Source organism: Pongo abelii, chromosome Y (genome assembly GCF_028885655.2).
Source record: "Pongo abelii isolate AG06213 chromosome Y, NHGRI_mPonAbe1-v2.0_pri, whole genome shotgun sequence".
In the NCBI taxonomy this organism is placed as follows: domain Eukaryota; kingdom Metazoa; phylum Chordata; class Mammalia; order Primates; family Hominidae; genus Pongo; species Pongo abelii.
In genome coordinates this window covers 3,978,950-4,000,028 of record NC_072009.2, presented here as the reverse complement: position 1 = coordinate 4,000,028, position 21,079 = coordinate 3,978,950, and the positions used below count along the sequence as shown (strand labels likewise).

The 21,079-nt window shown below is 35.6% G+C and overlaps 1 protein-coding gene across 11 annotated transcripts in view; it reads right to left on the bottom strand.

The window, feature by feature from the left end:
- The window catches only part of USP9Y (ubiquitin specific peptidase 9 Y-linked), a 199,593-nt gene that overhangs the window by 72,313 nt on the left and 106,201 nt on the right, over positions 1 to 21,079 (bottom strand). For all 11 annotated transcript variants that reach the window (XM_054545326.2, XM_054545328.2, XM_063721461.1 and 8 more), the window contains 9 exons: positions 17,198 to 17,285; positions 14,440 to 14,782; positions 12,815 to 12,910; positions 11,502 to 11,713; positions 10,089 to 10,329; positions 9,618 to 9,767; positions 8,726 to 8,846; positions 2,077 to 2,207; positions 1,607 to 1,885 (listed from right to left, as the gene is read on the bottom strand). In XM_054545326.2, the coding sequence (XP_054401301.1) occupies positions 1,607 to 1,885; positions 2,077 to 2,207; positions 8,726 to 8,846; positions 9,618 to 9,767; positions 10,089 to 10,329; positions 11,502 to 11,713; positions 12,815 to 12,910; positions 14,440 to 14,782; positions 17,198 to 17,285 (1,661 nt within the window). The remainder of the gene's footprint in view (positions 1 to 1,606; positions 1,886 to 2,076; positions 2,208 to 8,725; positions 8,847 to 9,617; positions 9,768 to 10,088; positions 10,330 to 11,501; positions 11,714 to 12,814; positions 12,911 to 14,439; positions 14,783 to 17,197; positions 17,286 to 21,079) is intronic.

Below are 21,079 nucleotides of genomic sequence, written 5' to 3'. Positions count from 1 at the left end.
TATCAATTATTTGTTGAATAGAAAGTTACACAATGCTTTAAAACTGCAAATTGAATTTTGCTAATCTAGAGTTTTTCATGTCAGCAAAGCCTTGTGTCACTTGTTCTTACACCAAAATTGTCTTGTTACCATTACTGGTGGTATATTAACTCTCCAACTCAACTCAGTAGCAAAAGAAGGATTAGGAGTGCCCCAAAGTGCAAAAATAACTGTGTTTACTCAATACTGGCAGAACCAAATATTCTCTAGTCAAAACTTCTCCATGGAAAGTAATTATAGTAATTAAGGATTAATAAGCGTGCAATGTGCAGAAAGTACTACATCTTACTTAATAGTATAAAAAGCTTTTAAATCTACGAGAGGAACCCCCTCAGAATTTTCTTTGTGTTTTCCAGTTTCTCAAAATGTAACCCTCTTGTACGTATTGTAGACAGTTGTACATTAAACATATTTTAAAGACTAATTTTCCTTAAGCTCCTTACTAGAATATGATTAGAGATTATTATGTATCTCTGTGTCCTTTGGTAGCACACTTCTTAAACATGCATACAGAAAGAAATATGTAAAAAGATACAAAAAATATCTTGTTTCTATTTCAGTAAACTCCCATACAAGGACCATAATAAGAACCCTACCTCTTTTTATGTAAATATGCATGAAGCCCACAATATAAAGCAATAAAACTTACTCAGGATGCAGACAGAGCTTTGTAAATTAATATCTAAATTGACATGTACAAGACCACTTTCTTCTTTTTGTCCTTTTTTTGAATGAAACATTTCAAAAAATATATAAAAGCAGAGAAAAGAATATAATAAATCCTCAAATACCCATTATCTAGCTTCAATAATTATTAACAAAAGTTTAAACTTGTTTCACTGACTCCCCAAGAAACAAACCCAGAATTATACCACCCCAGAATTGTTTTGAAGCAAATCTCAGACATTTTATCTTAGGTCAATAATGACAGCATGACTCATACTCAAAATAAAATTAATCAATCTAGAATATACAGATAATCCAGTCACTATCCAAATTTCCTTAATTAACACCTCACACATATCTAAACATAATAATCTGTATCCCTGAACCATTTTATCTTCAAGCAGTGATTAGTAAAACCATCCTTCAAAACATAAGTAAGTGAACTCAATTTTAGTTAGAACTGAAGTCATATTTTGCATCCAATCTAAGCACTTCTTGAGAACTGTTGGTGATGCTGCTCAAGGCTAACAAGAAAGCAGAAAGACTCATAGTTGTGGTGGGAAGAGAGGTTTGCTGCATGGCAATTATATATTCTTTATGACGAACTGTCTTTATGTATCTTTCTGGTATGATTTAACAAAAGATTCAGGTGAAGTTTTCATTACACTCTAAACAACTGAAAGTAAAAAAGGATTTAAAGAGACTGGGAAGTTCACTCAAAGTAGGATAGGCAATAGTCAATCTTTACATTTTTAATACAAATACAACTTAATAGAAAAAAAACCCTAAGATAATATGCTATCTGTTGAATTAGTTCCATCATCTACTTAAAAGACACAGAGTTTATATTTATTAAATAGTAAGGACTAAATATTTTTAAAAGTTTCTTAACATTTATTACCGGTGTTATGGGGTCTGTACCATCTACAACTGGCTGACAAGCTTCCGCTACAGCTCGAACATGGCCATAGCCAATCGCAGTTAACAACAGTTTGGCTATTTTAAGAGCATTTAAATAAGCACCCCTTCGAGTTTCCGTATCTGTATTTGGCAAGAAGTTATTTCTTATTAGCATACTCAGTACAAGGCGTAAGCCACCACTTTTCAGGAAGTGAACTTGAAAGTCAGAGGACCCATCAGTTAGAGGCGCACCAGCAGGCATTAACAAGGCATAAACTACCTGGAATAAAAAAAAAAAAAAGGAGACTATATTAAAAGGGATTTAAAAAAATAACTTAGTAACATCTATTTCTCCTCTGATCATTGCTAAGAAATTCTTGACTATTTAAAAAACTTTCTTTACAGTCTTATCAGTGTTCTTCACATTACCGTATAATGTAAAAATTATATTTTTGCAAGGCAAAAACCAACCTCTGTTAGGTATAGAACTTGGGAGGCAGAAGGACCAAAGAAAAGAGAGTCAAGTGGTGGACTAAGTTTGCCTTCTCCAAGTTTTACATGGTCCAAACAAACAGCTCGTAATTTTTCTACAGCTGTTCTATCTGCAAAGGAAAAAGACACAGACTAAAATAAAATGTAACTCATGTGTTATTAATGTTTCACATTTGCCATTTTGAAGAGTATTATCTTAAATAAATAAAAATTATATCCACAAATCTCATTAAGCTGAGATCAAATGTTACAATATATAACTAGAACTGGACTGACTGATTAATGATCAATCAGGACTCCTTAACTGCCAACACAAAATATGAAGGGAAGGGTTTCCTATCCAGAGACTTCAAATCAATATATCCTCCTTCATCCACTGGAGACAGAAAGGAAAAAAAAAAACCAAAACCAAAAAATGGAAATACAAGCATTGACCACATATAATTGAACAATAAAATGACAAATTATGAATTAAAAATGAGCAAAGGATGTTAACAGACATTTCTTCAAAAATAGATAAATGGCTAGAAAGCAAATGAAAAATTACTCAGCATCATTAGCCATCAAAGAAATGCAAACAAAAGCCATATTAACATCCCACTTCAACATCAGTAGAATGGATAACCAAATAAAAAAAACATTTAAGTAGTATTGGTGAAGACGAGGAGAAACTGTAACACTCCTACCTTACTGGGAGGATTGTAAAGTGGTACAGCCACTTTGGAAAAACTTGGTAGCTTCCAATAAGTTAAACATAGACTTACTGTCATCCAGCCATTTGAGTCCCAGATATACAACCCAGAGAATGCAAACATAAGCCCCCAACAAAACTTCTACACAAATATTCAAAGAAGTATTGTTCATAGTAGTCAAAAGCTGAAAACAACCTAACTGTCCATCAACAGATGAGGGGATCAACAAAATCTAGTATACACAAACCGTACTATATTATTCAGCCTTGAAAACAAAATAATTCTGCCACATGCTAAAACATGATGAACTCTGAGGACGTTACTGCGTGAAACAAGCTGGTCACAAAAAGAAAAATACGTATTATTTCACTTGCATGGGCTATGGAGAGTAGTAAAACTCAGAAAGAGAAAGTAGAAAGATGACTGTGAGGGTACGGGAGCAGGAAGAAATACAAGAGTTGTTTTTAGTGGGTACTGAGTTTCAGCTTTGTAAGAAGAAAAAAATTCTGGAGATTGGTTGCAAAACAATGTGAAAACACTTATCACTAATGAACTATACAATTTAAAATGGTTAAGATGATAAACTGTATGGTAACTTTTCCAGTTTCTTTTAAAAAGTGAATTGCCCAATGGTAATAGTCAGAAGGCATGCAAGCCCAATTTGAGAAATACTGTACAAAACTGGTCTTTTTCAACAATGTCAACGTCATCAAAGGTGTTGTAATTCCTGATATTGATAAATTCTTCTGTGGTTATATAAGAGAATGTTCTTGTTCTAAGGAAACACACTGAGACAGTTAGGTAAAAAGACATAGGTCAAGTGTAACTTCCTCTCCAAATGTTAGAAGAATTATATGGAGAAAAGTGATACAGCAGGTGTAACAACATTTTAACAGTTGCTGAATCTGGAAGTGTATATGGAAGCACTCTGTATTATTCATGATGACTTTAAAACTATTACAATGTTAAAAGTTGGTTATATTTTAATAGAAGAAAAAAAGGATTCAGTGGACAGGGGCGACCATGCAGAACAGAAGAAACCAAGCAAAACTCAGTAACTGCACTGGACAAATAAGCTTGCTTGTTGTATAACAAAACATTTCTGTAACACCAATTAGCCCATTTCCAATTGGCAAAGAGGGTCACAATGTTAGTATGATGTGAAAGCTAAGCTTGGCAGATGGGATCCCTCCTAGGCAAGAAGAGCCAGAGAGTAGAAGTATAACTTTCAGATAGAAAGAAAGAAACCATTAGCTTGAGTGCTACACACATAAAAGCTTTCAGCTCTACCTTAAGAAATTAAAAGGGAACACCTATTCCCATCCTTGCAATGCTCTCAGCCCATATCACCTGCTGATGCTTTTTATGTTCCACCTATATGGCAGTCCCTCTGTTTCAGAATATTCTTTCAGTCACCTGCTTTATCTCAATGCTGTTAAGCCAACAATTTCTCTTTTCATTTTGTGCATACTTAATATCTTCCAAAACAGGAGCTAGTCACACTGAGGCATCTACCTGGGCCATCCAAATTATGCACAAAGTCAGTCACTCTTATTTCTAGTGGTACTCTGCTTAAATTGTATGTTGAATGGCAGCCTGGCATTAGAGGCTGAAGCCTGAGCTAAGTGAAGAGGAGGTTATCTAGGCAAGGAAAAGGTTGGTAGAGAAGATAAATAATTGGTAACTATAGGATTAATCAAACAAGTAAATATATTAAAGAATAATACTCGGCCAGGTTTCTCACTCCTGGAGACAAAACTTTCTTATAAGGAAAGAGAAAATAAACAAAAAGAAGGTTGTGGAACTGAACTAAAATTGGAGGTCATGGTGTGATCTCATTCATAGATAGATAGATAAATAGATAGATAGATAGATAGATAAGCCTGGCTTTATTGTGCTCTACTTCAGTATCTGCTCCTTTGCAGATATTGTGTTTTATACAAATTGAAGGCTTATGGTAACCCTGCGTCCAGCAAGTCTTATCAGCACTATTTTTTCAATAGTACGTGGTCATTTTGTGTCTTGTGTCACATTTTTGTAATTCTCACAGTATTTCAAAGTTTTTCATTATTATCATATCTGTTAGGTGATCTGTAACCAGCAGTCTTTGATGTTCCTATTGTAATTGTTTTGGGGCACAATAAATTGCACCAGTATTTCACTGCAAACTTAATCAATAAATGCTGTGTGCATTCTGACTGCTCCACTGACTGGTCTTTCCCCATCTATCCTCCTTCTCAGGCCTCCCTATCCCTGATATACAATAATGCTTAAATTAGGCCAATTAATAACCCTACAATGTTCTAAGTGTTCTGGTGAAAGGAAGTCACACATCTCTCACTTTAAATTAAAAGCTAGTGATTAAGCTTAGTAAGAAAGGCATGCCAAAAGCTGAAATGGGCTGACAGCTGGATCTCTTACACCAGTTAGCCAAGTTGTGAATGCAAAGGAAAAGTTCTTGAAGAAAATGAAGTGTTGCTCCACTACACATAGGAAAGATTAGAAAATGAAACAGCCGTATTGAAAAGAAGAAGAAAGCTTTAGCTGTCTGGATAGATCAATAACAGCCACGCCTTCCATTAAAAGCCAAAGCCTAAACCAGAGTGAAGCTCTAACTTTCTCCAATTCTATAAAGGCTGAGAGAAAAGAAAGCTGCAGAAGAAAAGCTTAAAACTAGCAGAGGTTAGTTCATGAGGTTTAAGGGAAGAAGTGATCTCTAAAACATAAAAGTACAAGTTGAAGCACCAAGTGAAGCTACACCAAGTTACCTAGAACATGGAGCTAAGATAATTGACGATGGTGTCTACAGTAAATGGAATTTCAGTACAGACAAAACAGCCTTGTAGTAGAAGAGGTTTCCATCTTGACCCTTCTTAACTGTAAAGAAGAGATTAATGCCTGGCTTCCAGGCTTTATAAAACAGGCTGACTCTGTTGTTAGGGGCTAATGTCACGGGTAAATTTAATTTGAAGCCAATATTTATTTACCATTCCCGAAAATCCTAGGGTCCTTAAGAATTATGCGAAATCTACTTCGTCTGTGCCCTACAAGCAAAATAACAAAGCCTGGATGATAGCACATCTGTTTACAGGATGGCCTATTGAATAGTATAAGCCACTGTTGAGACTTATGACTCAGAAAAAAAGATTTTTTGAATGTATTACTGCTGATTGACAATGCATCTGGCCACCCAAGAGCTCTCATGGAGATGTACGTGGAAATGAATGGTGTTTTCATTGTTTGCTGACACAATGTCCATTATGTAGCCCATAGAGTAATTGTGAGTTTCACCTTATCACTTAAGAATAGCTGGGTGTGGTAGCTTACACCCATAATCCCAGAACTTGGGTAGGCCAAGGCAGGCAGATCACTTGGGGCCAGGAGCTTAAGACCCAGCCCGGTCAAAACAGTGAAACCCCATTCCTAACTAATGATACAATAAATTACCTGCACGTGGTGGCATACACCTGTAATCCCAGCCACTCGGGAGGCTAAGGTAAGACAATCGCTTGAATCTAAAAGGCGGAGACTGCAGTGAGCCAAGAAGGTACCACTGCAATCCAGCCTGGGTGTCACAGTGAAACTGTCTCAAAAAAAAAAAAGGATTACATTTTGTATTGCTATTGCTGCCATAGACAGTGATTCTTCTGTTGAATCTGGGCAAAGTACATTGAAAGCCTTCTGGACAGGATTTTCCCTTCTAGATGCCACTAAGAACATTCACAATTCATGGGAAGAGGTCAATATAACAACGTTACCGGGAGTCTGAAAGAAGTTGGATGACTTTGAGACATCAGTGGGGGAAGGAACTACAGATACAGTGGAAACAGCAAGAGAACTAGAATTAGAAGTGAAGCCTGAAGATGTGACTGAATTGCTGCAATATCACAATAAAACTTTAACAGAGATGAACTTGCTTCATATGGCTGAGCAAACAACGTGGTTTCCTGAGATGAAATCTACTCCTGGAAAAGATGATATGAATACTGTTGAGATGACAACAAAGGATTTAGAATATTACAATACATAAGCTTAGTTGATAAAGCAGGAGCAGAGTTTGAAAGGACTGACTCAAGTTTTGAAATAAGTTTTACTTGGGGTCAGATGCTATCAAATACTATCCCAAGCTACAGGGGAATCTATCCAAAAAGGAGAGTCAATAGCAGAAAAGTTCACTGTTGTCTCCTTTTAAGAAATCAACACAGATGTCCCCAGCTTCAGCAACCACCACCCTGATTAGTTAGCAGCAGTTGATGCTGAAGCAAGACCCTTCACTGGCAAAAAGTTACAATTCACTGAAGGCTCACAAGATTGTTACTACTTTTTAGCAATAATGTATTTTTAATTGCTGTATACCTTTTAAAAAAGATATAATGCCACTGCACATTTATAGACTACAGTATAGTGTAAAAAACTTTTATGCGCACCAGGAAGCAATGAAACTTGTCCAACTTGATTTATTGAGAGGTACACTTTATTGTGGTGGTCTGGTAATGGAAACCACAGTATCTCCAAGGCACATCTATAGACATATACATATGGTAGATTTTATTTGTATGTTAGCACATATTTTATCTTCTATGTAACATTTTACACTAAAACAAATCAGTGATCAGGTAAATGGCCAATTTAGTCTTGGAGCTGGAAAACTGGCTCATTTGTAGGCCAAGAAATACAAGCCATTTAATGACAGTAAGTTCAAAATCAGATGCTATTTATACAAAAACACCAATTTCTCACAGCTGAAGAAACTACTCTTTCAACTAACAAGATCTGTTGATTACTTAGTACAAACAACAAACAACGAAAAAAATCAAAGTAAAACTACCATTCCAAGGCACTTCATCATTAGAGTTCAGAACTAAAGAGTTAAAAACAAAGCTTCTAGAGAGAAAGTTAAGATACAACAGGTTCAGTCCTCCCAGCAACCAATATTGCCATGAAACTGCAGATGTTCTACTTTCAACTCTATGTTCAACCTACTCCAAGTAAAAAAATAGAAAAAACAAAACAACCAAATAATAAACTACTGCATGTGGGAGAGTTTAGGTGCATTCAGAAAAGCAATGTCTTAACAAAAAGTCTTGTTTTCCATGTATCGATTTTTAGGAGGGTGTGCTTCAGCAAAATGAAGATTGACTCAAGAAAGATGCAAGACCAAGGAGCTCCAGAAGACCACCAAAGGAAAAGCTGTATACAGAAGTCCCAGAATGACAGCTGTGTCAAAGAGAACAAAGCACAAGGGAGCAGGAAGATGCAATGCTCCAAGAAAACATGATATAACACATTTGACCATGTGAACAATTGTTTTAGGAAGTTACTGAAAGGAATATGAGAAAATTTAGTAATTAACACCAAGAAAACCATGCAAATGATAAGGGCAATATTAAAAGCTAGTATAATCATGTATGAGTAACTTAGGAGATTGTAGTATTTTCACATTGTCTTAAAAATGTGAACAATACATATAGATTTAAACAAAAACTGTGACACGACCAGAGAGTAAGGATGTGGTAACATTTTCACAAGTCAATACTTGATGACTAAAACCTGACACACAAAAATAGCAAGGGCATAGTGCTTAGAAAAAAAGTGGTATATCCAGTAATGAAAGTTAAACCTCGAGGGTGAGTTTTCTTTGATAGACAGGTGAGGTAGGAGACTGTTGTTCGTCACTGGGAGCCTTTAAAGAACCCTGACTTTCTGAAGTATTAGTTTCTAGAAGTATTTCATTAAAATTACATGCTCCTAAATATTTTCCCATCCATGAAAACATCTTCATCAGCAATACTATGAAAGACACATGATCAACATTAGAGACTATTCCACAAGGTATATTAGATTTGCCAACAGAATTTGTTAGTATTTTCTTTTTCATCCATCATGTAGTTATGAGCATTCTTTCTTTAGAATAGGGGGATGGACCATTTTCTTACCTGGTGGCATAAGTTTCATAAGTACTCTTGCTCCATCTCTAAGAGGTGGCATTTTCAGGTTGCTACCTAAGTCTGCAACTTGCCAAAGGAAAGAGATGTATCTGGGATGCACTGACATTATCTAGAATACAGAATATACAAAATATTTACCTGCAAATTGTGCTGCAAAAAGTTTTTTGTTAATGAAAATTTATCTACTCTCTATCCTTCAAATAAGGTTTCTATTGGTCCATCACATTTTTGGATATACCATTTATACCACCCCAAATGACTATTTTCACACTGATATATCCATTGATTCATCATGCAAATTTATACATTACATATTAAGCTTTCTAATATACTTTGAGTAATTTCATTGCAACAGGTTTTCGATTTTTTTTGTAAACTATAGTTTCACATAGTACTCAGATGCTGATTATACAAAAGGCACCTCACTCCCTCAGGAATTAAATTCCTAATCCAATTTTTTCAGGGACTTAAATCTCCCTAATGCTGAAGTGACTGGTATAATTGTAGGCATAATTTTTAAGAGGCTGTGGGAAAGGCTAAGAAAGGTAGAAGCTGTTGTTCCTTTACATATGAGATGTATTTCTAAGAATCACAGAAAGATAATACATCCTATTTTTCTTTAAAACTATCCAAAAAACTGAAAATATAGTAGTGCCTTCTAGAGCTATATATTTAATACCATACGTAAGCTATAACAGATTAATTCTACCTATATAATTTTATTATAAATTCCTACAACTAAGAAATTCACTCAGAAGTTAATAGTTGACTATACCGTTGACATTTTGACCCATTTATGAATCTCTATAAATCTACGAAGCTCCTCAGAAAAAGAACTATTCTACATATTTCTTCATATTTTGCATAGAGAATTACTCACCACCCCAGGCAAACAACTTTCCACCTCTAGATTGGGACCATCATTGTAATGATTACGGTGGTTTCCAGGAGATGCAGTTGAGGAATCAGAAGAGCTATCAGGACTTGATGGCATGTTGGAATTTATTTGTGTAAGTTTGGCTGTAATTAGCTGAAAATAATAGTGTGTTTAGTAGCAAAGACAAGGCAAAACATTTCTACAAGTAATGAGAATTAGATACATCGAAAGGTTAAAATACACCTTATGCTTTAATTTTAGAAATACATTTAAAAATTACTGTCTAACATAACCATTTAATTGTATTTCCTTTAAGTTCTGTGACATCTGTCTTATTCAAGGTTATTATAATCTAGATACCAACACAGAAGTTTGTACATAATAGTTAGATGCCCAACAGACATTTACTAAATAATAAAATAATAGCCTCAACATTTAAGTTTCATGACTTATTTAAAAGTTGTATTTACTTACAGATTTGTCTTTTAAGTTTAATTGTCCAATTAGCTTTCTGTCATCTTCAGAATCTATCAGCTCACCACCCACAAAAAGTTCAATTTTTGTGTGGGTTACATTGGCTTTAATACGATTAACAATACATCGCCGTACTGAACCAATTGTGTCATTCGTATGAGACCATATATCCAACTCATCAACCTGTCTGCCCTGGTTTGGAAACCGAACTATAAGAGAGAGGTGTTTGCCACGAAATGCTCTGAAAAATAAATAAGTAAATAAAAAGAATTTTAAAAAGAGAAAAAATCACAATGATATTCAGCGGACTGCTAAAAAAAAAAACCCTGAAAATTTAATATTTTATTACTAAGTCAAAGGATGACAGTTAAAACAACTTATTTTGTATTTAGGATCTTTAGAACATCACGCTTCTTTTAAACAGTGAACAAACATCACAATCTTGGAAATGCAATCATCAAATTCTGTTGTTAATCTTGTGTCTATGGAGGCTGAAAAAAAGCGTCCTACTTATGATAGATCATAACAGACATGAGTAACGCTTCAGTTATTTTCATGCCACAAAACTCAACTCACTGAGACTATTTGCAAACACGGAATGAGTTTCGGCTTGAACATGTCAACAAAAATGCTAAAATGCACGTTTCTGTCAAAATATACCCCAATATACCAAGATTATCTTGATATAATCTTGCTTACTTTATTCTCTTCTGATAGGTAAGATGCAAAATAAAAAACAGCATTAAAAAGCAATTTTACATTTTTTCAGTTAAAAAAGTGGAATCAGACTTTTAAAAAACGTGATTGTGCTCATTCTGTAAACTTTCCCCAAAACTGGAATTGCCATTAAATTGTTAATAAGTAACTGACTTTAGTTATACTTATATGATTTAGTTATATGATTATTATTTGTATCACATGCTATAGAATTTGTATACAATTTATGATTATATTAATATGTGACTATTAGATCATCTAATTATTTTATGGTAATTAGTTTTTAAATTTAAAGGAATTTTAGCAAACACCATTTAAAAATATTCCTTCTCATACTGGCTGAATAAGCAGTTCTTAATTTTATTTTTAAGAACGTTCAAATAAAAAAACCATCAAATGCAAAATAACTCTATCACACTTAAGGAATGATAACAACTTGGAAAAATAAAAGAGATACTGTTAAATAATGGGTGAAATACCTTGCCAAAATATAAATCAAAATAAAAATGTACCCTATCAAAAAGCATCTATTTTTTTAAAAGTAAGATATAGCTGTTTTTAAAGGTGAGAATATTGGAATTCAGAAATAAGAACATCCCCCACTTTCCTTTTAACCTATTATCACTTTCCTAAGTAACTTTCTAGAAAAATATCAAGTAATTGTAAATTAACACTAGAGATCAACTTCACACAAACCTGGACATAGGTAGAATCATTCTTTCCTTGTGATAGTCACTGTCACATTCATTAATGTACTCTTTTATAACAGTTAATACTCTAACCATTCGAATGGCTTCTAGTCTTGCACAATTAATACTGTTTTTGTCACCATCCAAAACACACAATGTATCATATGATGCTTGTAAACGATCAAAGCAAGACTGAATGAAGTCTTCATGGATAACTACCTATAAATAATGGGCCAAATACAGATAATCCAAGTTGTTTACAAATGAAATGTGACATCAATCTAATCAAAAGCAGTAAAATGTCAATTTAAAGGTAACTCAATCATAGTCATATTTACCCAGTAATAAAACACAAGTTTCCTGAAAAGGAAACTGATTACATGAAACTAGCAAGTATAAACCAATTTTGTTTTTAAAAAGTGAATGTCGGCCAGATGTGGTGGCTCACACCTATAATCCCAGCTCTTTGGGAGGCCAAGGCAGGTGGATCACCTGAGGTCAGGTGTTCGAGATCAGCCTCACCAACACGGTGAAACCCTGTCTCTACTAAAAAAATACAAAATTAGCCGGGTGTTGTGGCAGGCGCCTGTAATCCCAGGTACTCGGAAAGCTGAGGCAGGAGAATCGCTTGAACCCGGGAGGCGGAGGTTCAGAGAGCCAAGATCCCGCCATTGCACTCTAACCTGGGCAACAAGAGCGAAACTCCATCTCAGAAAAAAAAAAAAAAAAAAAAAAAAAAGTGAATGTCCACTCAGGCACACGTGGCTCATGCCTGTAATCCCAGCACTTTGGGAGGCTGAAGAGGGAAGACAGCATGAGCCCAGGAGTTAGACACTAGCTCTGGCAACATAGTGAGGCCTCATCTCTAACAAGAACGAAAAAAAAAATTAGCTGGGTGTGGTGGTGTGCGCCTATAATCAGAGGCAGGAGGATGGCTTGAGCCTGGGAGTTCCAGGCTGTAGCTGAGCTGTGGCTGCACCACTGCATTCCAGCCTGGGTGATAGTGAGATCTTCTCTCAGAAAGACAAACAAACAAAAACAAATGCCTAGACAAAAGGCCAAACTAAGACAAAATTCTGGCCATCTCAACATATGATAATGAATAATTACATTTAAAATTATTTCAATCACCTAAGGATAATTATCAAAAGAACATTCCTTTAGTCAGCATTGGGTAAGGCAGAAAAGTGGATTAAACACTGAAAAAATATTTTTGACAAGAGTTAAAAATTATTTTCTAGTTATTTTCAGGTTAAAAAAGATACTACCCAACAACTTAACCCAATTGTTGTGGATCTTTTTAAGCACTTCAGTTCTCACCTGATTGACTTTTAATCTTGGGCCAAGGTTTGTGTATATCTCTTTAAGAAGATCTATAGCTCTGTTAGCAATCTCGTCACTACTCTGAATCACAACCTGGTTCCAAAAATATTACAGTATTAAAACCATTCAATATACAGTTTAATTTGTTATTTAAATGTAAATAATATCCTTAATTATTTTTAATATAATCTTCAATAACTTAAAGATAAGTTGATTTTGATACTCAATATAAAATAAGTGATCTTAAGAATTCAAAGATTAATAAATAATACAAGTTTTCTGAACAAAGCCACTTGCTTAAGAATGAAAGACACAAATACTTCAAGTGATATTATTTAACTCATCATCTTGGTAGTCAAGTTGTCAGGTTTTCAAAGGGTAATTCAAGTATGCTAAAAAAAAAGGTGCGAGAAATACTATTTAACATAGAGCTGTGCTGCTGGCCCCAGCAATTTTTGTAAATCTTTACCAATCATTTAATAAATCAGTGTTTTTCAAACTAAGTTTAGAATCCTTGCACCTTAGAGTATTTCAGGAATGAAAATTTGGGGAGTTTGAAGAGAGAAAGGAAATGAATAATGGGAAACTAAGCAAAGAAATGCAAGCTTTCTTCTCTTACTTCCACTACCTGTATGTAATTTTTTAATTGATAGGAGTTACTACTAGTTAAAATGCTTCAAAACCACTTGTTTTAATGGAACACCATAGCAACTTCTCAGTTTACATAAAGTTTGTCCACAGAATAAGTAAATAATAAAACCCAAAATATAAGCTGTGACACAACAGATTAGATATTTCAAGATGGCAACAAGATATATTACACTATTAATATGGGAAAGTTAGCATGCAACATTCATTCCAGCTATTTAAATATATACAAAGTGAACAGTATCAATAAAGGTATTGATTCATAATCATATCCTAGCAATAGTCTTCTGTCCATTGTTCATGTCAGCATCAAATATATATAAACTTCAAGACCTATCTTATATAAAAAAGAGAGAATAATTTCCACAAAGGAGGGGAGAATAGAAGATGTAGTTAGCATGTAGAGGGTTACTATAATTTTTTTTTTTTTTTGAGACTGAGTCTTGCTCTTTCCCCAGGCTGGAGTACAGTGGTGCGATCTCAACTCACTGCAAGCTCCACCTCTCAGGTTCACATCATTCTCCTGGCCTCAGCCTCTCAAGCAGCTGGGACTACAGGCACCCACCACCATGCCCAGCTAATTCTGTTTTTGTATGTTTAGTAGAGACAGGGTTTCACCATGTTAGCCAGGATGGTCTCGATCTCCTGACCTTGTAATCTGCCCGCCTCGGCCTCCCAAAATGGTGGGATTACAGGCATGAGACACCGCACCCAGCCTACTATAATTCTATACATCTGAAAAAGGTGACAGATTCTAAGTTAGTACAACAGGGTGAGAGAAAAAAAACCAGTAATAAATAAAATATAAGAAGGTAAAGAAGAGCAATTACCCTTGCACACCTAGATTTCTAGGACAAGCATCAAAACAGAATATATACATGAAATTCTCAGGCAAAATTATGACTCTTGAATTATTTTCAAAAAGTAACCTGAGGTAGAATGTTGGCAAATGAAAGTTCTTACTGCTCACTTACCCTCCAAAGGTAGTCTAGTCCAATTAATTCCAAATCATCCATCATATAGGATCTTCTTTTTGCTATTAGTTTCCCTTCTCGACAATTGACAGCTTTGAAAAATCTTTCAAAGCATTTCATTCCATTTTCAGTTAAAAGGGAAGGATCAAGCTGAAGCACATTACTTTCAAAGAAGTCCTTATTAATATCAGGATCTAAGTCTGGTTCATCCCCCATTAACTTGGAATACCACTTAAAACAGGCTTCACGATCACAAAGATAAACTGCATTTTCTGCTAAGCACTTCCATATTTGTTTTGCTTGAGGAGCACAGAGCCACAGTTGGCCATCCTTCAGTAAAAATCTTGGAGAAACATAAATCAGTAATTAGGGTCAACACAGTTTTTTCCTCCAAAGCAAGTTTTGACAGGCACAACATAATACTTCACCACAATTACATTTTAATTACAGCTTTAAAAATATTAATTCTTTCAAAATAATTTGTTTAACACATATCTGGAATTTAAAATGTGTCAGGTATTCATATGTTTAACAAATATATATGAGGCAGCTACAAAATGCCAGCAACTTTGCTGGGTGATGTGCCCTAAGTAAGAAGACCTTCTCATTTTCAGCTCACCTTCTGAAACCCCAATACTGATTTAGCTGTCTCTTAAATTACATCATTGCAAAATAAGATTATTACACTAAATGACTTTCAGAGATAACTAAATATCACCATGAATTTAAAGCTGCTTAAACTGCTTACATTTCTGAAAATATTGCACTCATAACTAGCCACATTAAATAAAAAATCTACCAGTAATTGAAAATTATGTCTATCTCTGTAATCATTAGTGCGTCCTCAGTGATGTCCTCGAGCTTTTTACTTGTTTCACTATTTATTAGTTCACTACAATAAAACAATGATTAGTCTGCTTTAAGCAGGCTCTTTATTTGGTTGGCTTCTACTTTCTCTTAGCACTCTTCCACCCACTCTGTCTACTATTTCTATGAATGAAGATGAAAGGAAAAATAAGTTTATTTTAATTTGAATAATAACTTCACAGTTAGTTAACAAAATGACAGTGGCTTTATTCTCAAAAAGAGTGTGGTGTTTTTATTTAATATCAGAAGGTTTCTTCTTCTGGATCTTAATTGTTTTTTTTTTTTGAGACAGACTCTCGCTCTGTCGGCCAGTCTGGAGTATAGTGGCACAATCTCGGCTCACTGCAACCTCTGCCTCCTGGGCTCAAGCAATTCTCCTGCCTCAGCCTCCTGAGTAGCTGGGATTACAGGCGTGTGCCACCACACCCAGCTAATTTTTGTATTTTCAGTAGAGACCCGGTTTCACCATGTTGGCCTGGCTGGTCTCGAACTCCTGACCTCAGGTAATCCACCCACCTCAGCCTCCCAAAGTGCTGGGATTACAGGTGTGAGCCAACGCGCCTGGTCTGGATCTTAATTTTAGGTTGTTAATATCTCTGTAAGAGTGCTGAGCATGAAGGGACCATCTAGATTAAATCTACCTAATCTCTCTCATCCTAATTTATAAATGAGCAACAAGAGATCCAGCAAGATGAAACACAGCAGTTTGTAAACTAAGGTTTCAGTGTAAATGTCTGAAAATTCACTGATGTCATAGGGCAGACGCTTTTAAAAACTTCTATATGGGTAATCCTCTCTCTATCATATACCAGCTGTGTGATTTCAAAGCACTTTGTTTTCCCCAAATGGAATCCCAGTGAGGAGTTAACACCTGCCTCACAAGGTTGTCATGATGACTAAAGTGATTAGCACAAGGCCAAATACACACAGCTGGCATTAGCTCTTATAGCTTCCCCCTTTGATTAACTGTAGTACTGTAATATGAACTCTGGAAGGTCATCTGATTCTAAACTTTACAATAGAATGAATAAATTCTAACTAATTTTTCCAATCCAATAAACCTAAGGAACACCTTTACCAAAAACAATGGCTCCCTTTGGAAGAGATACTCAATATTAAGAGGCAGATTGTTTTTCTATGTGGTTAAAAAAAAAGGTACAAGTGTCAGAAAACCTGACGCTGGAATATTTTGCAAACTGAAATCCTATAATAAAGATGTGATCAATCTGGCAGACCATAAAATCCTCAATAGTTATGAACTGACTGAATAAAAAAAAAAAGACTTTATGTCAAATAAATATTGTCCCATAAATTATCTGATTCATCAGCAAACAGAATTACATGCTCTGTAAAAAGAAAACTAATCCCAGAATTAATACAGAAAAATAATGAATTCAGTACATTTTATAAAACATGATAAATAGTTCTGGCAACTTTTCTTAGTATACTTATTCAAATACTTTTCTTGCAATGGTATGGTAAACTGCATTTCTAAGAGATCTCTCAATATTCAAGCTATACATACATAAAAAAATACACATCATTAAAAGCTATGTATTACTGAGTAAATTCAGTTTGGAATATAGGTTTGGCTTAAAGGACAGACAGTTTTCCTTGTCCCATCTAAAGTAATGTTACTATACATAGTTAGAGGTTGCTTTTGTCTCTATCATTGTTAAAATATTCACAAGCCACTTGGGAGGCTGAGGTGGGAAGATCACCAGAGCCTGGAGAGGTTGAGGCTTCAGTGAGCCTAGATTGCCCCACTGCACTTGAGCCTGAATGACAGAATGAGATCCTGTCTCAAAAAGAAAAAATAAATACAGAATAACCCTGCATTCCTTATCACTGCAGTGCCTTAAAAGAATAGCACCGATTGTTTAAAACAAACCTAAGGAAGTTTAGTCGTTCTTGAACTTCTTGAACATGACTGTACCGACTTCCAAGCCTCACTGTTTGTGGATCATAGTCTTCATGATCTGCAAATAAACCAAAATTATGCATTATACACATGTATATCCACAACATTATTGACTTAGGTAAAAAGAAATTATTAAGTTAATAATCATTCTCATTAACAGGTAACTTGTAATTATGGTATGTTCATTTAAACCCTTCACTCCCACAAAAATAGTCACTTTTAACACAGTCAAAAGAAAAATATAACCTGCTGAACACGTTATCAAAAATATTTTTTTTAGTCTAATTCCCCCTTCATTCATCACACACACTGGCGCAATTTGTGAGTACAGCCTATGATTTTTTTACCATCATGTTTCCATTTTCCTTCCTTCTTTGTAGGCAAAGTATTGCCTTCCTTCTTTGTATGCAAAGTATTTCAACATTAAAAATATCACTTCTTTATTCACTCAAAAAAATTAAGATGAGAGAAAATGCTGTTGTATTTTATAAAGTTATCATATGAGTATCTCAGTCACCAGGGTATGAACTGGCTCAAAGTCTCAGATACTCTGAAAAATCTACCTTGTCATTATGATTATAAATACTTGTGCTGGAAACTAGGCCTAGCCTATGTCAGAAATCTTTATTTTTTTAATATAAAATTGGTAAATGCTTTTTATTTACTTTATTAACATCATCTACTGGGTGAAAATCTCAGTGTTTGTAAAGAATTTTTTTTTTTTTTTGAGAGAGAGTCTCGCTCTGTTGCCAGGCTGGAGTGCAGTGGCACGATCTTGGCTCACTGCAACCTATGTCTCCCTGTTTCAAGTAATTCTCCTGCCTCAGCCTCTCAAGTAGCTGGGGCTACAGGCGCACACCACCATGACCAGATAATTTTTGTATTTTTAGTAAACATGGGGTTTCATCATGTTGGCCAGGATGGTCTTGATCTCTTGACCTCATGATCTCCCTGCCTTGGCCTCCCAAAGTGCTGGGATTACAGGCTTGAGACACCATGCCTGGCCTGTAAATACATTTTAAACAGCAAAGATTAAGTTCAAAGCTACTGTCCTGGCTGGGCACGGTGGCTCACACCTGTAATCCTAGCACTTTGCTAGGCCGAGGCAGGAGGATTACAAGGTCAGAAGATCGAGACCATCCTGGCCAACATGGTCTCTACTAAAATACATAAAATTAGCCAGGTGTGGTGGCACACGCCTGTAGTCCCAGCTACTCAGGAGGCTGAGGCAGGGAAATGACTTGAATGTGGGAGGCAGAGGTTGCAGTGAGCCGAGATCGCTCCACTGCACTCCAGCCTAGGTGACAGAGCAAGATTCCATCTCAAACACACACACACACAGACACACACACACACACACTTATTCAAAAGGTAACACTCAACTAAAATACGAATTTACTCCAACACAAAAGCCATGGTTTTAAAGAAAAATACCCTAAGGTGGCTTATCTCAATACCTAGCAAAATAAAAGTAACAAAAGCATTTGAAGAATATGGTAAAAACCATATGCCTGAAAACGACTCAGTTTGTGAGATTAAACAGAAGACAGCTGAAATACATGCCAATACCAAGTGTTGTCAGGAATGAAAGACCTTTATCCCAAAACTTTTAAACACAGTATGGGAGAAATATGTTGTTTTTCTTCTGCAACAGACACAGGTATTTCTCAGGTATACATCTTTTGGACCTTGTAACGTTCACACTTGGTGCCAAAAAAACGTTAATTGTGTTAGTTCCTATTTGAATTGGTAAAAGCTCCCAAATCCTCAAAATGGCAAGATTTGTTCTTTCTGTGAAACTTCAATTAGAAGCAAAATCTTGACTTGCAATAAAGATGTAATAGAATGTTTAGAATGTGCACTATCTAGTGAAGAAAGAAATCTCATATATTTTGACTCGTGGCTTTTTACTTCTATATACAGGAACACCTACCAACAGTTGTAGAAACGTACAGCTTACTTCCATGAGACCGATAGATTGCACCAAATCTCAGACCCCCAAGTTTTCTTTAAAAATCTGAGACAATAATATAAAAAGACTTTCAGTTGCATATATGTTTTCTTGTTTTTCCGACCACTGATATTGATTTCATCTGTTTAAACATCAGACTGGCACTTGAGGTACTTTTTCATCCCCTACAGCCTTTGAACTAAAAGCTATTTTTTTTTTTCTTGAGGGGGAGTGTGTGGCATGGGGGTGGTTTATGTGTATGACTTTACATTTTAATGTAATTTCAAATTTACAGACAAGGTGCAAAAATAATAGAATGAACTACTGTTTATCCAGATATATCAACTGTTTAGATGTTGCCTATTTGTTTTTACAGGTATCTCTGTTTATATGTATATGTCATTTTAATGAACTATTTGAAGGTAAGCTGGACACATCATCTAATTTTATTCCTTAAAGTTGTGTTTATTTCCCAGTAACAAGTACAGTTGACCCCTGAACAACATGGGTTCGAACTGCACTGGTCTACTCATTAATATATATGGATCTTTTTAAATAAATGATGAGTATTAGAACATTTTTAGAAAATTTGTGACAATTAGAGAAAACAGATGAACAACATAGCTTAGAAATACTGAAAAAAAAAAAATTAGAAAAGGCCAGGTATGGTGGCTCATGCCTGTAATCCCAGCGCTTTGCGAGGCCAAGGCAGGCAGATCACCTGAGGTTAGGAGTTCGAGACAACCCTGGTCAACATAGTGAAACCCCATGTCTATTAAAAATATAAAAATTAGCTGGGCATGGTGGTGGGCGCCTAATCCCAGCTACTCGGGAGGCTGAGGCAGGAGAACTGCTTGAACCCAGGAGACGAAGGTTGCAGTGAGCATGGTGCCACTGCACTCCAGCCTGGGCGACAGTGAGACTCAGTCTCAAAAAAAAAAAATTTTTAGAAAAAATGAAATGTCATGAATACTCAAAATATGTTTATTTCAGTGAGCTCCAGTGTTGCCGAGTATATTTAAAATGCTGTGTGATTCTAAATGCTGTGTGATTCTAAACTCCTGAGTGAGCAGTTAGTCTCTTCAGTAAATTATGTATCACAGTAAAAAGTAATCTCTTGGCTGGGCATGGTGGCTCACACCTGTAATCCCATAATCCCAGCACTTTGGGAGGCCGACAAGGGAAGGTCATGAGGTCAGGAGTTTGAGACCAGCCTGACCAACATGGTGAAACCCTGTCTGTACTAAAAATACAAAAATTAGCTGGCCATGGTGCAGTATGCCTGTAATCCCAGATCCATACTCAGACGGCTGACGCAGGAGAATCACTTGAACCCAGATGGTAGAGGTTGCAGTGAGCTGAGATTGTGCCACTGCACTCCAGCCTAAGCGACAGAGTGAGACTCTGTCTCAAAAAAAAAAAAAATCTCTTGTAGTTTTCATGTATTTTTTGTGTTTAGCGCAATAATGGAAACACTGAATGACACCAGAGGACCCAAATGATGTGCTCCCCCAAAAATAGTGAAAATCATGACATCACAAGAAAAAGCTGAATTGTTTGATATGCACTGCAGACTGAGGTCTGCAACCATGACTGCCCACCATTTCACAATAAATGACTTCAGCATAAAGACCATTGTAAACACACAACACACACACACACACTCTATTCATGAAGCTGTCATTGCATCTATGCCAATAGGAACAAACTTTGCATTTTAGTGAAATATCTTCAATTTTGTATTGACAATGCAAGTTTTTTGGAGCGACTGCTATAAAAAAGGCACACTTATAGACTAATATAATGGGAAAAATCAAAGTCACATGACAACTTAAAGCAAAAGGTGTAGGAGTTCGGTCAGGGTAGTGGGAGAAATTATAGGAAAAGATGCAAACCTTTTT